This window comes from Vitis riparia, chromosome 19 (assembly GCF_004353265.1).
Source record: "Vitis riparia cultivar Riparia Gloire de Montpellier isolate 1030 chromosome 19, EGFV_Vit.rip_1.0, whole genome shotgun sequence".
Lineage (NCBI taxonomy): Eukaryota > Viridiplantae > Streptophyta > Magnoliopsida > Vitales > Vitaceae > Vitis > Vitis riparia.
In genome coordinates this window covers 24,409,697-24,430,688 of record NC_048449.1, presented here as the reverse complement: position 1 = coordinate 24,430,688, position 20,992 = coordinate 24,409,697, and the positions used below count along the sequence as shown (strand labels likewise).

Here is a 20,992-nt window from a genome sequence, read left to right as displayed (position 1 = left end):
TTTTAGTTTAGCTTTCAGAGCCACATTGTTAGCATTTAGAGTTGTCATTTTCTTTTAGTTTAGCATTCAAAGTCATCTTCTTCGCTTTAGATGTTTGGAGCCCTGAGGTCACGACCTAGAGTCGTTCTTCTTATTTATGTCCCAGAGTCATTCTTAGCATTCAGATCCCTAAGCTCATGACCAAGAGTCATTCTTCTCATTTATGACCCAAAGTCATTCTCATCATTTAGAGCCCTGAGCTCACGACCTAGATTCGTTCTTCTTATTTATGACCCGGAGTCATTCTTAGCATTCAGAGCCCTGAGCTCACGACCCAGAGTTGTTCTTCTTATTTATGACCTAAAGTCATTCTTAGCATTCAAAGCCCTAAGCTCACGACCTAGAGTTGTTCTTCCTATTTATGACCCATAGTCATTCTTAGCATTCAGAGCCCTGAGCTCACAACCCAGAGTCGTTCTTCTTATTTATGAGCCAGAGTCATTCTTAGCATTCAAAGCCCTGAACTCAAGACCTAGAGCTGATCTTCTTATTTATGACCCAGAGTCATTCTTAGCATTCAGAGCCCTGAACTCACGACCTAAAGTTGTTCTTCTTATTTATGATCTAGAGTCATTCTTAGCATTTAGAACCGGGAGCTCATGACCTAGAGTCGTTCTTCTTATTTATGACCCAGAGTCATTTTTAGCATTTAGAGCCCTAAGCTCATAACCCAGAGTCATTCTTAGCTTTTAGAGCCTTGAGCCACGACCTAGAATCGTTCTTCTCATCTATGACCTGGAGTCATTCTTAGCATTCAAAGCCCTAAGCTCACGACTCAGATTCATTCTTCTTATTTATGACCTAGAGTTATTCTTAGCATTTAGAGCCCTGAGCTCATGACCCAGAGTCGTTCTTCTCATTTATGACCCATAGTTGTTCTTCTTATTTATGATCCAAAGTCATTCTCAGCATTCAGAGCCCTGAGTTCACGACCCAAAGTCGTTCTTCCTACTTATGACCTAGAGTCATTCTTAGCATTCAGAGTCTTCTTCTTATTTATGACTCAGAGTCATTCTTAGCATTCAGAGCCCTGATTTCACGACTCAAAGTCATTTTTCTTATTTATGACCCAAATTCATTCTTAGCATTCAAAGCCCTAAGGTCATGACCCAAAGTCGTTCTTCTTATTTATGACCCAAAGTCATTCTTAGCATTTAGAGCCCTGAGCTCACGACCCAAATTCGTTTTTCTTATTTATGAACCAGAGTCATTCTTAGCATTTAAAGCCATAAGCTCACGATCCAGAGTCATTTTCACCCTTTAGGCATTCAGAGCCACCATTTTCCTTCATAGGCGTTCAGAGCCATATTTTCCAGTTTTAGGCATTCAAAGCCATTTTCATTAGTTTTAGGCATTCAGAGCCATGTCTTCAGTTTGGCGTTCAGAACCATGTTTTTAGTTAAAGGTTCAGAGCCATGTCTTCAATTTGGCGTTCAAAACCATGTTTTTAGTTAAAGGTTCAGAGCCATGTTTTCAGTTTAGCGTTCAGAGCCATTTCTCAGTTTCACATTCAGAGCCATTGCTCACAGTTAGGCATTCAAAGCCATAGTTTAGTAGTTGTTCAAAATCGTTTGTCTCAGCCTAGGCGTTCAAAGCCACATTTCAGGCATTCGAAGTCTTGATTTTCCAGAGTTTGTCTTCCTCCATTGTGTGTGATATAGCTCTTTGAGCTTATAGCTTATGTTTTGATTATATCATTGGTGCTCCTCACTTCACGCTCTTGTATGGTGCATGTGAAGTTTTTCTTCTATATATGTTCATCTCTAGGCTCTAAGGTGGTTCGACCGTTATTCAACTTTGACATCAATCTTCGAGTCACTTTTGGAGACATCTTAAAGGGAGTCTGGATCCATAACGCAGCTTTAGAGGCACTTTGAGAGCTACCCTTCTCTTAGGATTTTAGAACCCCTTTTGATCCTTTATTGGTTTGAGGAAGTTTGTGTTCTACTTATGTACCTTTAGGGGTCTTTCTTTTTCTTTGGTAAAGTTCACTTCATTTCACTCACTATTCACACTTTCTTTTCACTCTAGTGTTCATATTCCTTACACTCGTGAACTCTACCGAAAAGGGGCATATTTGTAGACTCCTCATTGGCTACCCGAGAGTGAGCTGGATTTTTTTTTTTTTTTTGGAAGAGTGGGGGACGACCTCTCCATGAGATGGCCAAGGACGTCACCAACTTGCCGTGGTGGTGGTTGAGGGTGGTGACATTTTCATTGAACCAAGAATAATGGAATGGATGGAGGATGGGACTGAGAAGTGAAAGAAAAACAGAGCATGAGGAAACTGATAGAAAAATGAGACATCTGAAAACAGAGCAAGGGAAGAGCTTAGAAGAGAAGAGATGACATTTTTTTTTATAGAAAAATAGAGAGACACAGAGCAAAGGGATCAAGAAGAGAAAACAAAAGAAATAGGGATTTTCGGGATTCCCGGGAGCAGAAGCAGAGCATTTAGGACTCCTAGGTGTGAATCAAAGAGCATATTAACTTATTTATGAGTTGCATTGACGGTGCCATAGTTGTTTCATCTTCTTTGCTTTGGAATTTTTAGAATTATTGTCTTTGTTTCATTTGAGTTTGATGCCCGAAAATCATGACATTTATTTTTGTCAATTCCACTCGCCCTTGGCCCATGGATGTTGCCTAAACATGAGTCTTTGTATCGTTATCAGCTTGTTTTCCTTTTGTTATTTATTTATTTTCAGTCCTTACTTTACTTCCATCCTTGTTTTCTTTTCCTTTATTTATGGTGGCGTCCAAAAGGTGGTCGTGTATGGCCTTCAAAAGGTGGCCCTTTACAGCATGGAATTCTTCTAAGGCTTTTGGAGACATGGGTTAATTATCTACCAAGAATGTCGAAATATCAAGTGATTGTGTTGGCTCGATCACTTCCTCTCTCTCTCATCTCCACCACCACAATCCAACACTCACTTATTGGAATCCGCTGCCCGCCATTGAATTTCGTCGGAAACCCTCAAAATGGATCTCTCCATCCACAACCAATCAAGCCTAATCACATAATCACACTACCACACCCACAAAGTCTTCCTCTTCTGCAACTACATCCTCTTGGGAGTAGCCTCCAGCTGCATTTTTTCCTAACACTCTCGTTTCGTCTTTTACCGCCAATCTTCGGATTCTTCCTCATCCTACTCCACATCCTCACCATCACCAGAGGGACCCCCGGAAGTTTCACTACTCTGGCACGGCGTGCCCAGAGTTTCGGGAAGGAAACTACAAGAAGGGCAATTCATGCGAGTTTGCTCATGGCATATTCGAGTGTTGGCTCCACTCTGCTCATTACTAGACTCACCCTTACAAGGATGGGTCCGATTGCCGCTGACGAATATGTTTCTTCGCTCACACGTTGGAGCAGCTTCGGGTTCTTCCCCAGCAAAGTCCTAGGAATCATGGGCCGGTCAAGTCATATGATGGTTCACCTCTTCAACTCGCTTTTGACCCGTATATGTCTAAAGGTCACTACACTGAGGGGAAGGGAGGGCAGGGGCGAAGCTGATTGACTCGGTTCTAGATGTGGTGAGAAAGGAAGTTGGGAAATGTGATTGCTTGTAAGGATTTTAGGGTTGCCGTTCTTTGGGAGGTGGAGTGAGGTCCTGCATGAGTGACTTATGTGCTGCCAGGTGTAAATAGGCAACAAGTTGGTGCATTTCATGGAGAAGTGGGGCTTCATTACTTCACTTCCAGGAGCTTGTAGCTCACTAATAACATGAAGCACGATGTAAGCAAATGGTGAATGCCAAGTCAATAGTGGCTTGGGAGTTTTCACAAGTGGCAGGGGCACTTCAAATTTTCAGAATAAATAATACCCTTCAATGTATGGATCCAGTTATGACATATGCAAACCATTGACATTGGGAAGTTGATTAAAAATCAAGACAACCCTCATGATGAAAAATTATTCTTTATCCTCACGTGTCAAAGTTTGATTTTCGCAAAATCTCTTTTAAATGATTCTTAAAATTCCGGTTTTTCAAATAAATTTTCCAAAACTCCAATTTTCGAATTTAATTTTCAAAATTCCAATCTTCCAAATTTAATCCTCAAAATTTCAACTCTCAAATAATTTTCAAATTTTCAATTTCTTTTAAATTTAATTTCTAAAATTCCCATTCTTAAATTTAATTTTCAAAACTTCAATTCTCAATTAATTTTCAAAACTCCATTTTCTTTCAAATTTAATTTTCAAAACTCCAATTCTTATATTTAATTTTTAAAACTCCAATTTTCAATTAATTTTCAAAACTCCGTTTTCTTTCAAAATCAATTTTCAAAACTTCAATTATTTAATTTAATCTTCAAAACTCTAATTTATGAATTTAATCCTCAAAATTTCAATTCTCAAATAATTTTCAAAATTCCAATTTCTTTCTAAATTAATTTTCAAAACACCAATTCTTAAAACTAATTTTCAAAACTCCAGTTCTCAATTAATTTTCAAAACTTCAATTTTGTCCAAATTTAATTTCCAAACCTTCAATTCCTAGATATAATTTTCAAAACTCCAGTTTATCAAATAATTTTTAATTCTATCACTTTTCATTCTTCATTAGGGTTTTAAGTTACTAAAAATTTCGTTTTTAAATAAACTTGCTACATTTCCTTTCAGGTAAGTGCTTTCACATTTTTTTTTAATTTTAAAATAATTTTCCGTTTCTTTAATTTCTAATAAGCATGAAGACAATTTTCATAATTCCAAAATAATGGAATTTGTAGGATTAATTGATGCAAAATAAATTAGGCTTTGGTGGAGGCCCTACATATGATCTTTTCTGATTGTCAACTATTATGCTTAATGAATATTGTTTGATTTTTGTCTTACTCTTTGATATGCATGTAATACTTTTATACTTGGGCTAACCTTGTTTCCATGATAGTGCACTATTACTTGCTGCCAAGGTACGCTCTCACTCCCACTTATTCTCATACATGATTCATTTTATTGTTTGATCATTTCATTAGCATTTATTGATTTCCTAGTTAATTATCATGTTTATTTCACCTTATTTAGTATAGACCCATTTTAGGGGGTTAGAGGGGTGTTACGATCTTTATCGTACCTTCCCAATAAGTAACTTGACCCCCAGATCCAAATTCGATTTTTGCAGATATGTCTTTTCCAAATAAGGAGTCACACTTAGGATTTTTCTTTTTTTCCTTTAAAAAAATAAATAAATAAGTGATAACTCCAACTCTTTTGTAAAAATCATATTTTCACCAAATTAATTAAAAAGTGAGTTGCGTCATCGAGTGGGAATGCATCATATGAAAATTCGGGCCACAACATTATTCTTGAAAAATCATATTTTGAGAACAAATTCTAAAAACCATATTTTTTTGTTAAAAATTTATGAAACATGTTACAATCCTTAGTAAGCTGACATCATGATAGCAATAAAATTTAAAAATTAATTTGTATTTAATCTTTGGAACCCAATTTTATAATTTTATTGTAAAATGTAAGAAAAAATGGAGAAAATAATTTTTGAAAATAATTCTTAAAAGCACAAGAGTAGTTAGAAAGAACATAAAACCGAAATTTTTAGGTTAAACAACTGTTTTCTATTTTGAAAAACAGAAAACTACTTTCAACAGAAGAGTCTCTTTATTGTAGTAGTAGTGGTAATACAGAGGCTCTTAATTTAACAGTTGCGAGTACAGAAGCACCTCCGGCGAAAGCCTCGGCAGCGGCCCCCGACGAAGTGCTCGTTCCGGCACACGACGGCGCAGTTGTGGTTGCTCACGCACACGCCCCTGAACCAGTGGCTCTGCGACTCGCACAGCCTCGCCTCCGTCTCTTCTGCATTTATAGTAAAAGAAATATAAGTGATTACTTGTAATTATTATTGGAAATAAAAACATTTATAGTTGAATAATATTGGTCTTCATAAAATCGGGAATAGTTGTGCTTGTTATAAAAACTATAAAATTAATTTTAATATATTTTTAAATTATGTTTTCCAAATGTTACTCACAATATTCTAAATAAAATAAAATAAAAATTTGTTTTTAAAACAACGAAAACTTGTTTTAGATTACATTTCACAGTATTTCTAATCGAGCTGTTCTCTTAAGAAAAGTAAAGTACGTAAGAATCACCCATAAAATATTTCTAAAAAAATAATACTAAAACTGAGTTTTTATAATTTTAAAAATGTTTCTTAAAATTTGTCAAACATCTAATTTTTTTTTCAAAAATACTTTCTAAACAGACTCTTAGAAACTGTTTAAAAGTGTTTTAAAAAACAATTCTAAAAAATTACTTTTTAAAAATGATATTTTAGGAACTTTAAATATTTTTAATTTATTTCTATATATTTAAATATATTCTAAAAATAATTGTGTTATATTTTTAATCATTCTACGTGTGATTATTTTTTAAACAACTAACACCCTATTTCTATTTTCTCTATTTTCTAATTGTCAAACAATTATCAAATAAAACCTTATTGTCTCTTAAATTAAAATTCAAGACGTGGACTCATGAAATCTATTTCCAAATGATAAAAATCTAGAAAAAGAAAAAGTACAAGACAAAACTCTAATTTTCTCTACATTTCCAGACACGTAAAGAAGGAAAGGGAGACTCACGAGAGGCCATGAGGAGGAGGAGGAGGAGGAAGGTGAGCCCCAAGGGGCTCTTCTTCTCCATTACTTCTTCTTTCTTCTTCGTCATTTTCTTCTTGAATTTTAGATCTTCGAGATGCTTCATATTCGAGAAGGTAGGATGGCGGCATATGCATGAATAGAAAGAGGTCTTTACAAGTGTCCATCACCTCTTCCTTTTCAATGCCACCTACTCTTCCCTCAACCCTCCCTTTCTTACACGTTATTCCCCTTTCCATTTTCAATTCAAGGCTCGGCTTGTCTTCTCAAAATATCTTTCTTCCTTGATATTATTTTCATAGAACTTTAAAATCCCCTCCTTGGATTAAGTTTTTGCCATTTCATTTACATGTTCAATCAAATTACATCAAATCAAACCTTTTATGACATTTTACATCATCATTATTTAAATAATTCATCTCGTTATTGCACCAAATAATTAATATTAGGTAGACAATCTGTAATTTTTTTAAATTATTTAATAAAAAATATTTTAAATAATTTATAAATAAATAAAGCAAGATTTTTAAATTTTGAAGTGTTTGTGTTAAGAAACATATTTTTGGGTTCAATTCCTTTGACAAATCTTCCATAATAAATGATTAACAATAATAGATGGAGGTTTTTCTTGATTTTTCTTCTCTTTTTTTCTCTTTATATATTTAAAAAAAATTGGAAAAAAAATACAAAATTTAAAGAATGGAAAAATTAAAACAAAGAATTTGGAGAAAACCTGTGAAAACCAAGAACTGACTCATTCAAAGAGACTGAATGGAGAGATATGCAACAGAAGAAGACGAAGATAAAAGAAGATACAGAAACATTTGATTCTCATTTTCTTAAATGATGGACAGATGAAATGACAAAAACATTGCATACTATAATTGAAGTAAGAGACTTTCACATTTACCTTTCAAGCATAAAATAAAAACATTGCACTTAAATATCGCATCAATATCTTGGGTTTGGATGCGATACCAATCAAGAAGAAATACCACTAATCCAACTAGGTCCCTATCGCATACCACTTATCCAACTAGGTCCCTATTGCTTTATACCTTAATTTGTATCAAAAAGATACCACCAATCAAGAAAAAATACCACTTATCCATCAACTCATACAGGTTAATGTTCAAATCTCATTCATTATTTCATAGTTTGGCCAAACCACCTATGAACTCCTACTCTTTCAAGCATATTCATTGCAGGCATAAAAATTGGAGAAGATGCAGGTTTGGCAAACCTCTACTAGTTTCTTGTTCTCATTTGTTGGCCGCCACCAATGCCATGTGCTCTATGAGGTCCAGCACTCGGTTGCTGTATGAAAAACCGAAAATAACCATTATATATCATCATATTAGCACCAGCTGGAAGCTCTGAGGCTTGCATGCTGTGTGTGTGAGAAAGAGAGAGAGAGAGAGAGAGCCGTGTTGTACCTGTATCCCCATTCGTTGTCATACCATGCAACCAGCTTCATGAAGGAAGCACTCAGCCCTATCCCGGCCTTTGCATCAAATATACTTGACCTGTAAATAAAGCAGAGCACATATAAAACAATTGTGATCCACCAAATGATGCTTTGAAAATGTAGATAAAATAAATCAGGTTCTATCCTAGGAATTCAATAAGGGTAATGGTAGTTGGTTGACTGAGGTAACCACAAATGCTAGCTCAGTTTGGAAATAAGATTTTGAAAGCAAGGTGATTTTTGAGAAAATATTCAAGATTTTTTTAATAGTGTATTTCAAGAGACAATTGGAAACATAGAGATAAGGTCAAGAACTTTTACTGTGATATTAAGTGCGAAGAATAGGGTGAAAAAATTGTTTTTCATATATTATAATTTTCAAATAGAAGTTTGTTCCTGAAAACAACTCACAACTATTTTCAAAAACTAATTGTAAGCATTTTTTCAAAAACATTGCCAAACAAACCCTTGGGACCAGTTTCCAAACCGTTCTTGAAAACAATTTTCTGTTCTAAAGAACAGAAATCATGTTTGCAAGATTAGAGTAAAATCCGTTATGAGGATTTGTTCTAAAAACATATTTTTTAAAACAAATTTGGGATGCTTTCAAGTGTTTTTAGTAGTGAATTTTTTTTTTTTTATAGGTAGAAAATGAATGAAAATATGAAAAATACTCAGACAACTTTGGCATTCAAACAAAATGTGAAGTACCTTCGCGAAGAATAAGGAAAGAAATCTATTTTCGATATTTAAATTCTCAATCAGAATTTTGTTCCAAAAAACAATTTAGAACTATTTTTAAGAACCGATTTTGCAAACGTTGTCAGGAAGTCCTAAATTTCTCCTTTGTTTTTAGAAACACAAGGTCACTATCCGTTCTATGGAGCCCAGAAAGTATACTCAATATTAATTCCGATTACATCAAGTGATTATGAGATCGAGAATTCTACCTTGAGTCACCAACAAAATCATTGGAGACAACATCCTCATCCGTGTATCCAAGAATACCCTTCAATGGCCCCTCTGAGGAATACCTTTAGTTGGAAATTCAAAGAGAAACATAGTTTTAATATTTTGGGATAAATCATACTTGGGCATGATAGATAGATAGAGAGAGAGAGAGTATACTTTACGGCTGCTTTGACATCTTCATATGTAGCACTCTTCTTAAGTCGACAAGTTAAGTCCACAACAGAGACATTAGGTGTTGGAACACGGAAGGCCATTCCAGTGAGCTTTCCGTTGAGTTCTGGAAGGACTTTTCCAACAGCCTATGATACCAAACACTCAAAATCACACCTTGTACAACTTTATGGGATTCTACTTCCATGTGAATTAAATCCATCTCATACCTTTGCAGCACCAGTGGAGCTTGGGATGATATTTTGTGAAGCACCTCGGCCCCCTCGCCAATCCTTCATTGAAGGCCCATCCACGGTCTTCTGTGTGGCTAAACATCAAAAAGAGCATAACCATGTTACTAAATTAATACAAAAGCAAGTGTCAGGCACATGTCAAATAGAGGGAGAAGGAGAAACCTGTAGTGGCATGCACAGTTGTCATTAAACCTTCAACGATACCAAATTCCTCATGAACAACCTGTATAGCATAACCAGGTTTAGGACAAGTTGAAAAAAGAAATGATGGAGAAGTGAGGGTTTTCATTAGGTTGGCAGAAGAAAACATGTAGGTTACATTTGGTTGTCGAAAAGTACAAGGGAAGAAAAAAAACTATTTTCTGATGTTTAGTTGTAATACCGAAAATACAAAAGAAAATAAAAAATAATTAAAGTTAGTCAAAAACTTATGCATTTTCAAATTTGCTAATCTTTATATCAAAGAGTTAAAATAAGAAAAATGAGTTTGAAGTAGCATATAAAAATAATTTATTCATTTTAAATTTATTTCTTATTTTCCTTCTACTTTTCCTCTCTATTTTCTTTCTCTTACATTTTACCTCAAATTTCCCAGGAACCAAACATAGCTGTAGTTTTTATTAAAATAGATAAATGAAGTCAGGCATTAGCTAACGATTTCTCATCATAAAAAATTAATGTAGCCAATCATTTGCAAAACAGAAAAGTTCAATAAGCTATCAAACCTTGGCAAGAGGAGCAAGGCAATTGGTGGTACAGCTTGCATTAGAAACGATATCCATGCTTGGCTTGTATGAAGTCTCATTTACTCCTACCACAAACATCGGTGCATCAGCTGATGGAGCTGAAATTACCACTTTCTTGGCACCACCCTGCATTATAAAGACAACAATCACTGACTTCAGCACTGTGGGGTGGCAAGAGAGTGTTTAGAAGAACTAATATAAAGTCCACCACATATACCAACAAACCTTTATGTGTGCAGAAGCCTTCTCGGTTGTTGTGAAAACTCCAGAAGATTCGACAACATAATCAATCCCATAATCACCCCAAGGGATTTCTGATGGGTCCCTGACATAAACATACATTTTGATGTCAATGGTTTCTTCAGTAAAACCATGTGGTATTATGTTAGCACTAAAGCATGTATTGCTACTACAACCACTAAAATCCCAGTCAAAAACTAAGGTTAGGATACCTTTTGCTTGTAACTTTTATCTGCTTGCCATTGATTTCCAAAGTGGACTCATCCAATACCTTGATGGTTCCCTTGAAAACTCCATGAGTAGAATCATACTTGAACATGTAAGCCTGCGTTAAATAAACGAAAACCAACATATCACTACCATTCCTTCTCTCTAAAGTTGAAGGATCCTAACAACTAGCTCAAGAATCCTAAACTACCATACAATTAAGGTGTGCCACAATGCTTAAAGCACTGTCAGTGTTGAGAACGTTGACATGGAAAAAACCACGTCATTGTGTTGGAGTTTAAAAAGAACGAGCTTATTACAAATACAGAGCTAGATAGTAGTGATAATTGAATATTTCAAGCTCTAGATGAGGCGCTCAGCCAACCAAACGACAACGAAAAGCATTTCAAGGTATCAATCCAATATACTAGTAGAAGGGATATTTTTCTAGTTCTTGCTTCATATGAAAAATAAAAATTGCTAGACAAGTCCATATTTTACTATTTTCCAAAAGCTTCTCTACACGCATATCTTAAAGTTTTAAAAATGCCTTAGTATGACATAATGTGATTTTTCAAACAAGTCCATATTCTTGGGCATCTATATTGGTAGTATTACTACTAATATATATTGTTTAATTCTTGTACTTTGAACTTAGAATCTTAATGTATAACCATAATATTTCTTCCAGATTGCATGGGAAATAATAAAGTAATCATGGTGCTTACACATCCAAAAATATTTGCATGAGAGAAACAAGAGTTTACAATCATTTTCCATATATCCACAATTTTTCAACCATGTTGTTTTATTACAGTACAAGTACCAAACCTGAAGGACCATAACCAAATCCAGAAAAATAGGTTCTAACCCTTGTGATTAACTCATTGGAAAATTTAGATCAAATAAGAACAAACTTGTTTGCAACAAATACTGTTCCATTTCAAGCCACTGAGAAAATATCACATTTCTTTCATCAATCAATAAAAAAAAAAAAAATTCTCATACACTGATGAAAAGCAAACATGATAATTGTGATATTACCACATAAGGCCTAACACCTAACACAAACACGAACTGGATTATACAATAGTGGCCAAAAATTCATCATCCAAAAATTTTCTAAAGAGGTGATCTGCTAGAAGACAGGCTAATTGCAAATCCTTACCATGTATTTGGCATCAACAAATGGATCATTGACTGCTACCACATCAATATCATCCCTAGAGGTTGCTACTCGTAAAACCAACCTTCCAATTCGACCAAAACCTGCATGAGTTTAACAACTAAGACATATTATCATCACAATGATCACCACAGAGCTATATTTTGCAGGGTCGCACTGAGACAATATGATGAATACTAGACCATATTAAATTCACCTCTCTCTGGGTAAGCAAAGGAAAAGTTACCTACCTAATGAGTTGGCATATCGACAAATAATTTTAAGATGTAATAGCCATTTAGTTTTCAAGCAGCCGAAAAATATTTAAGATGAAAGATCCATGAGCAAAACAAATTTGAAAAATTTGCAAACCAATGGCCAACAAACTGTGCACTAGCACAAATAAAGTAAATCCACAGTTTGTAATTAACAATATTTCTAAATCATAAGCATGATTATGAAAACATAACCAAGGATACAGAACCACATAACAGTCCTATCAGCCTACAAGATCTTACATCCAAATTAAAATATCTCAGGTAGTGATTCTTTCTCTGTAATGAAAAGATCATCAACTTTGTATTGGCAAGCTGATCCACACTCATTCACTGAAAGGAAGTTTATAAAGAGACAAAAGGTGATACAACATATGCCTCCATCAAGCAAGGGGAAAAATTGTTCCCCTATGCGAGTGTTCAACCATTGCTTTATACAAGCAGTCAATATTTTATTTTAAAAAATTTCACTCAACTAACTTAACTACAATTGATTAGTTGCATGAGACTAAAGGATGAATTAGTTGGCCTTCCTAACTCAGAAGAGTAGCTTTGTTAAGATGCTCTGCCTCACAACCCAGCAAGTAGTTTAACAGTAAGAATGGATCTACCAATTACATCTAGGATGGCAGCACCCAAAAGAAGTAGGAACTCATGCCATTTTTCTTTCCATTTTTGTCCCCAAATCAACATTATCAGATTAAGAGTGCATTTTGCAGTGATTGTAGGACGTGTTTCTAGCATTTTTAATACTTGAAGGATGAAAATTTCCAAGTGTTATAAAGGCTAGAAACACTACCTAAAATTACTACCAAACGCACTCTAAATTGAAGTAAGGATTGTGATTGAAATGAATGGAAATAAACGTTCTAAAGTTTGAAGCACAAGACTCTAAATGAGCGAGGCACCCATACTGAATACGGCTTGAAAAGAAATATTCCAAAGTTTCAAGCACAATATACCCATTCCCTTTTGTTTTTTTTGTTTGGGCAAAATCAATCAAGTCCTTCCAGAGAGTGGACCATGTGCTACAATCAAGCACAAGAATCAAGATTAATCAACCTTTCAGCAACTGAACAAAATTTATCAATTAATAAATTACCTATGGTTTTAGAACAAAACTAGATGGTAGTCATAACCAAGCCGATAAAATGGATATACAAGCCGTACAAGAGTACATCTACAACTAATAGAACAGCCCTTGAGGCCTGGCTCAAGTGGCACAGTGTTGGGGTGGATTTATGGGAAGTTCCAGGTTCAAGTCCCAATGGGGACAAGAAAAAGGGGGGGGGGGGGGGGGGCAGGGGGAATTACCTATCAAAAAAGCAATCCCTAAAACATATTCATCCACAAGCACAGCATATTCACATCAGCAGTCAACCTAGGATCTTCCCAGTAAATATATTCACTAATTAACTAAGAACCTTGCATCATTTTTAAGAGAACTTCATCCCATGGAAAAAGTAATTAATATAAAATCAGGAAGACAATATTCTCAGAGTATCGTCAGAATAATTGGAGATAATAAAGAACTTCCAGATTAATTAAAATTGATCAATCATTGTGAAGTCTCAAGTCACATAACCTTAAGACTAAAAATGAAAGCATCTCTTCTTTTTTTTGACAAATCAGGGTATTTAATCCTAGCTAAGTTGCAAAGCAAGTAAAGCATCAAGGATTCCTTGGCCAACTTATGAACTTTACTACAGTTTTCATTAATCAATTAACTCTTTCAAACAGCAATTATATAAGAGAGCTTGGTTGCAAAATTTTAAACTATCAATATTCCACTACAATTAAAATATAATATAATCAATCATGAGCATGGAACTCAAACAATATTTCAAGCCCTTCGCATGGTTTGGGACTGACAAACCATGAACTAGGGACAACAAAGAGGGCTCACCATAAATGAAGGGGCCCACTGAGATCCTCAGACTTTGAATTTCATTCACTAGTGGCTTTCATGGTAAAAAGGACACAATAAACATCAAGGCAACAATACTAATTTATAAATATGTGCACAAAAGTATTTCTTCTCTGCTTTACAAGCATACAGTTATAAGGTGAAATAAGCATATTGAACTCAACTCCTGTATTAGATAAAAATATCATAATTCTATCCCTATATACAGGAGATAAACCCAAATCATGAATCAGTATAAAACAGAAGTTTCAAATTGCATTCCAAATCACATAATAAGCCTATTAAAAAACTGCTATACTTTTAAGAGGTTTGATTTCTAATACAAAACTATTAAGTGCTGAAGAATACTTAGGAAGAAACAATGGAAAGGTCAAGGAACAAAAATAAGAGAAACAGAGCATAATTTTTCTTCTTATGTCAAATAGGCACAACTGGTAAGAAAACACACCATTGATTCCAATCTTTGTCTGCCCACTGCTCCATGACTCTACACAAAACACACAAGAATATCAACTAATACAGCTAATTATCCAAATTGAAAGAGTATCACACAAAAACTAAACAAGAATATGTAGTTCTTACTTTGAACTGTAGGAGGCAATTCTGTGGCTGTGGCTTTGATGGGCTGGAGACTCCTGACACTGCATTTCCTGTATAGTTTAGACAGAGAACATATCACAAGTCAATTACACCATCCGACCACAACACTCCCATATAAATAGACGTTAAACAAAAAAATCTATTACTCAACTGTAAGGAAGATGAATTTCCAATACAAGGAGTACCAAATATGGTGGTCTGAACCTTCAGTGAGTCCGCATTGCTATTGAAACCAATGCAAGACACCTTCAACAAACATATAAATCCACGTAAGATATATGGGGAAAAAAATTAAAAAAAGAAACCTACAAAATTAAGGACAGAGCAAGCCCAAAATTATAGTATTGAACCAAAACATTAGACTAAAAGAAGGTTTTAGTGATACTGAGAAAGAAACAGCAAAAACTTCATACAAACTTTGCTCCATTTGGTTGCCCAGTAAACGGGAGGAAAACACATGTAAGACAGTTTGAATCCAATGCTGTAAATAATAACAGAGCTGTAGGCTCCAATTGGCAGCTGAGATAATGTAGGAAACAAACGAAAAGTATGTTCAAATCTAAATTTTTCAAATTTAAATTTTTCAAATTTTTCCAACAAGATAAAATAAAAAGCTCTAATCAACCAATCGTAACACAACTATTTGGTAGAACAAATTCAACAAACACACATTTCTTTTGGCTTATTTTACAATGCAATTCCCTGTTAGAAGAAAGAGCAAAAGATAGCTTTACCAGATTTGTGAAACAAAAATAGCACACTCCATTTGGTTGGTAAACTGAGGGAGGAAGAAAATTTTTAAATGCTGGCTTTAACAAAGGTGAGTTTTTCACTTCTATATATTATATCGTTATTAAACCATTCCTCCGTTTCAAACAAAAACATACAATGATTAACAAAAACATGTACGACCAAATTTGGCGTTTGGTGGTCAAGAAAATTAAAATAATAATAAAAATAAAAATTTCATCCAAAGACGGACAATTTCCAGTCAGTTCTTCAAAATCCAGGCTCTTTTCTAGTTTTTTTTTTTTTTTTTTTCAAAATTTCCTCACAAACCAGAAATAGATTAGAATCAACAAAAATCACATTACCGTTTGGTGGTAGAGAAAATCACAAAATTATATCATTCTTATATAAAGAAAGCAATTCATTCAAGCCTATTAAAAATTTTGAAAACAACTTCATTCAATGCCCAAAAACCATTTTTTTTACATTTATTTCCTTTCAAAGCCAAAAAAAAAAAAAATGAGAAACGAAAAAACATACTATATCTGCCACCAAACTCTGACGTTTGGTAGACCAGAAAATCAAAAGATCAACTCGTGAAAACAGAAGATTCAAATCCAAAACACAGCCTCTTCGGTCCACTTTCTCAGCAACCAAAAGGAAATAACATTCACCACCAAATTTGACTTGTGGTAGGTGAGAACCAAACCACAAAAACAAAACAACTACCACATCAAAACAAAACCTTCCAAATCGTCCAAAACAAGTTTCTTATTTTTTTCTTTTCGATTTCCTCCAAACCAAAAAACAAAAAACAAGCACATCCGGATCAGAGAAACTCAACCTTGCATCGATCAGAAGGACGAGAAGAATCCACCACAGTAGCGGCGGCGGCGGCGGCGGAAGGCGCGGATCTGAAGAGAGAATAGAGCGCCATTACAAAACCGAATGGAACTCTTCCTCTTCTCTTCTGGTCTCTTGGATTGAAGTAAAGGCCAAGAAAGAAAGAAAGAAAGAAAGAAAACCCTAGAGAAAAAGGGAGGCTTCTTCCTCTGTTAGGTGTATGACCTTAAGAGTGTGAAATGGCAACGCTACCATTAACAAATATATACCTCTTTATATTTAGAGAGAGAGAGAAAGAGAGAGAGATATGACTATATATAGAGGAAGCTTTTTAAAATGAAAAAGGCCTGAAAGAAATGAGCGGAGGTTTCTATGTGTGTGTAAGACGCTTCACGCAGCAGCCTAGGTGGAGTTTTAACGTGATGTGGCCATGTCGAAAATGACAGTTGGCTCAGCCCTCGTAAGCCACGTTGGACACGTTTGGAGCCTTCCTAATATTCTTTATTTTTTAAAACATTTCTCAAATATCAAATTAAAACACTTCCTAGAAAGATGCCAAACAAAAAATCTAGAAACAGCAAAAACGAAACAGTTTCCATTTTAAATTTATTTTTATTTTATTTTTGCCCATTTGGACAACAAAAATGTAATAACTTTTCTGTTTTTTACTTTTTATTTTAATGGAAATTAAATTTGTTACTCCAATAATGATTTTTAAAAAATCTTATTTTCTAAACAAATTCTCAAAAAAACTTATTTTTATTTTAAAAAAATAGAAGACTGCTTGGAAGAGCCCTTTTCAAACGTGCGCTTGTTTATTATTATTATTTTTCTCCACCCTAATATTATTTTCTTATTATAATAATTAGCAACTTCCATAGATGACTTAAGTTACTTAAATAACAAAAAAATTGAACTTATTTTTTTAAAGATGCTTACAGCGTGAGTCAAATTTAGTATACGGAAAGAAAGTATTTGATAAAATTTAATATTTATTATTTAATAATTTAAATTATATCTAAATTATTGATTTAAAATTTAATTAATATTAAATTTATTTAATAATATTAACTTAAAAATTATTTTAAAGATTTAAATTGATCGTATTTATCTTTAAAAATTATAAGAATGAAAATAAAAAATAAATATATAGATTTAAAAATAAGTTAATTATTTTCACTTATTTATTAAAATTATTTTTAATTTTAAATCATATCATTAAATTATTTTATTAAATATACTTAGTTTATTTAATAATTTAAATTAAATTATTAAATTGATTTTTTGAACACCTACTTCAAAGAATGTATTCATGGAAAAACACAAGTAATAAAATAAATAAATTTAGTGACAATAATATTATTTTTTAAATTAAAATAAAAATACATTAAATATAAAATATGAAAAAGAAAACTATTTATGAATATGAATCTTTAGTTAAGAAAAAACAGGCAAATGAAGATTTTATTCTTTTAAATAATACAATTATTTATTAAATTAGACGTTGATTTTTATGTCAAAATAAAACAAATTATTTGAATCACATGCTAAATTATTTTATTTTACATCAAACAAAAAAAAAATTAAAATAGAAATAAAAAAAAATTATTTATATACGTATAATAGTTGGACGGACCCAAGAGAGTCAAAGAAGAGGGGTTTGCTGGACGGTCAAATCTAAGAAAGTACGCGCGGCCCACACAGCTTGAAGGCAACGCGTTGTTTGTCCGTTGTGAATTTTCTTTCACTTTCTCGGATTTGGGGTGTTTGGTTAGGTGGAAACAATAGTATCACGTGTTTAGGGCCTTTTCGGGTTAGGTCTGATGGGTGGTCTCCAAACACAACCAAATCTGTCAGTTCTCAGAATATTTGCTTGTCTTACCTGTGATTCCATTGAGATTTAATGAAACATATAGGTTCACTTGGGCCCTCACACGTGTCATTTTAAGAAACCAAAAATCACATGATGCCATGTGTGTAAGAGGTTCATTATTTTGCACCACCAATCGTGTAATGCGATTGCCAGAATCCTGGTAGTGTCCCCCTGCAGACAACTCTAGCCTTTCACCACCCCCTGAACCTCCTGGTTATCGTGGTGCAACAGTTATAGATCAAAGTTGACAAAGATGTTTCTTTTTTAAAAAAAAAATGTTAAGTTATATATTACAACATTATGTGTAAGCATGCATTTCAAGTTTTTAGTTCTTTTGCATTCAACTGTAGGACACAAAGGCAAAGGAGAGGGAACTTTATGGCAAAAAGGCTGAACTGAAAAAGAGAGAACATGTACTTCACTCATTCTATGTCACATGGTAGTTTGAAATTCATTTTGATATAATTTATAAATTTGATGCATTTGAATTAAGTTAGCCAGTGTTTGATATCAATGATTATGAAATCATGTTAGAGTTTGTTTTTTTAATCGTGAGGTTCAGTATAGGCATCTCTTTTTTAAGTGATAGAAGTCCATGCCGATTTGTGAACTAAACCTTATAAGTTGACAAAATGTGTAGGAATGGAGCATTGGCTATCAAAAAGGATTGGATCATCACTTCTCATTTTATATATATATTGTGGAATTTTTTTTTAAAGATAAAAAAAATTAAAATAGCATACTCTAAATTTAATTTTTTTATTTTCTAATTTCTAATCCAACACAACATTATTATATTTAAAAAAAATTATAAATTAATTGATATAACTTTAAAATTTGCCTTTTTGCTATGTCATGTCATTTAGTTCATTTGAGGATGAGAATGAAAATGATATTTTGAAAAACTTTCCTCTAAATAGCATATTTGAGAAAATACATTTTAGGTTCATTTCATCCTACCTACTCTATAATTTATTTACTATTGTAAAACAAAGTGAGAAAAGAAGAAAGCAAGAAAAAGATAATAGAATGCACGAGAAAACTCTCTTGAATTTCATTAGGGGGTCTCTCCCTTATATAGGGAGTTACAAAAGATATTTATGGATGATCATTCACAAGTTACCATAGTAGTACAGAATCTCATATTCTATAACACTCCCCCTTGGATGATCATAAAAATGTCTCATTAAAACCTTACTAAGAAAAACCCCATGAGAAAAACCTTAGTAAAAGAAAAAGAGTACACTATTCTTTTGCATTACTACAATTACCTCATTAAAAACCTTGTCAGTAAAACCCAATGGGACAAAACCTGGACGAAAGAAAAAAGAGTGCAACTTAATAACATTTTTATCAATTAGTTTTCCTTCATGTAGACATGATTATATTTTCTCTAATAGCACAACATGGAGATATTTGAGTCTGCATATTCTAATGAGCTTCTTGAGTATTGCAGTTGACAATGCCTTTGTAAATAGATCTACTAAATTGCCACTTAATCTTATTCATCGAATAACAATTTCATCACTTTTCTGAAGTTATTGCCACTTGATCTTATTCGTCGAATAGCAATTTCATCACTTTTCTGAAGTTAATGAAAGTAAGAGACTTGGGCAATATATGCTTAATTTCATCACCTTTAATGTATCATTCTTTAATCTATGCAATGCATGCAACATTTATCTTCAAATAATATTGTCGAGTCACCTTTGATAGAGAAGAGGCCACATGATTCTCGAATATGCTAGATCATAGATCTTAGTTATATACATTCATGACTTGCTTCTTTTATAACATTTACATCATTTTTAGTTTTTTTCTTTTGAACTTATATGAAAATATATATATATATATATATATATATGTGTGTGTGTGTGTGTGTGTGTGTAAATCAAAGCCCTATTTATGAATTTATTCTTTTTTTTTCTCTCTATAAAAATAAATCAAGTAAAGGATTCTACCACCCCATATCTCTCAAATTACATCAATGATTTAAAATTAAATTTTAATCCTAGATTTGGTTTGAAAATTTTTGAGAGAAATGCAAGGAAAAGAAAATAAAATGAAAAAAATAAGAGAAAATAAATAAACAAAATATTTAAAGTAAATAAATTATTTTTATTTTCTAATTTAAATTTATTTTAATTAGTTTAACTTATCAATATAATGATTAAATAATTTTAAAATGCATAAATCCCTAATTAGTTTGTAGAGTGCGTTTGACATTGATTTTAAAAAATGTTTCTAGACTTTTGAACATTTGAATGATAAAAATTTTCAAATGTTAGAAAGGTTAGAAGCACTTTCTAAAACCACTATCAAACATACTCTTAATTATATTTTACTTTCTTTGATATCTTTCATAAGATAATCGTATGAGAAAATATAATTTTCCTTAACCTTAATACTTTTTAAGAACTAAATATAATTTATTACTTAGATTTTTTTTTTGTTTTTTATAAAATAAAAAAACTCTCGAACAATGAGATATGGGACTTAACGCATCATATGTGGCCATTTTGTTTAATTTTTTTTTTTTTCAATTTTTTCAAGTTTCAAATTTTCCTCTACTTGGCGAGAAAAATTTGGCTTCCAATTCAATTTGTGTTGAAATTTTAATGGGGGGAAAACAATGCGGTCTTCTCTTTCTCTCCCTCTCTCCCTCCTCTCTCCCTTCCTCTCTCCCTCTCAAAACTGAAATGTGCATTGAAATCAGGTGTAGCTAGAACTTATTTTGGATGGCTAGGCTTACATCTATAATATAAAAGACGTTCTTTATTTGTACTAAATACTAATTTCTTAGCATGCCATACTTTTTATATCAATGCATTATTCTCAGAAAAATGCTTCATTTTGTTACAAAAATTTTCAAACTCA

The 20,992-nt window shown here is 33.1% G+C and overlaps 2 protein-coding genes across 2 annotated transcripts; both read right to left on the bottom strand.

The window, feature by feature from the left end:
* Positions 1-5,530: 5,530 nt before the first annotated feature.
* On the bottom strand, positions 5,531-7,106 carry LOC117909454 (defensin-like protein 1). Its single transcript, XM_034823496.1, has 2 exons — positions 6,652-7,106; positions 5,531-5,860 (listed from the first exon to the last, which is right to left on the bottom strand). The coding sequence occupies exons 1-2, from the start codon at positions 6,770-6,772 to the stop codon at positions 5,703-5,705; spliced, it is 279 nt and encodes a 92-aa protein (XP_034679387.1). The 5' UTR covers positions 6,773-7,106; the 3' UTR covers positions 5,531-5,702.
* A 420-nt stretch (positions 7,107-7,526) lies between these two features.
* Positions 7,527-16,491, bottom strand: LOC117909096 (glyceraldehyde-3-phosphate dehydrogenase GAPCP1, chloroplastic-like). Its single transcript, XM_034822996.1, has 14 exons — positions 16,244-16,491; positions 14,822-14,916; positions 14,653-14,720; positions 14,519-14,557; positions 11,872-11,972; positions 10,709-10,821; positions 10,482-10,581; positions 10,236-10,382; positions 9,673-9,733; positions 9,487-9,584; positions 9,263-9,405; positions 9,085-9,168; positions 8,103-8,192; positions 7,527-7,983 (listed from the first exon to the last, which is right to left on the bottom strand). The coding sequence occupies exons 1-14, from the start codon at positions 16,334-16,336 to the stop codon at positions 7,929-7,931; spliced, it is 1,287 nt and encodes a 428-aa protein (XP_034678887.1). The 5' UTR covers positions 16,337-16,491; the 3' UTR covers positions 7,527-7,928.
* Positions 16,492-20,992: the final 4,501 nt, after the last annotated feature.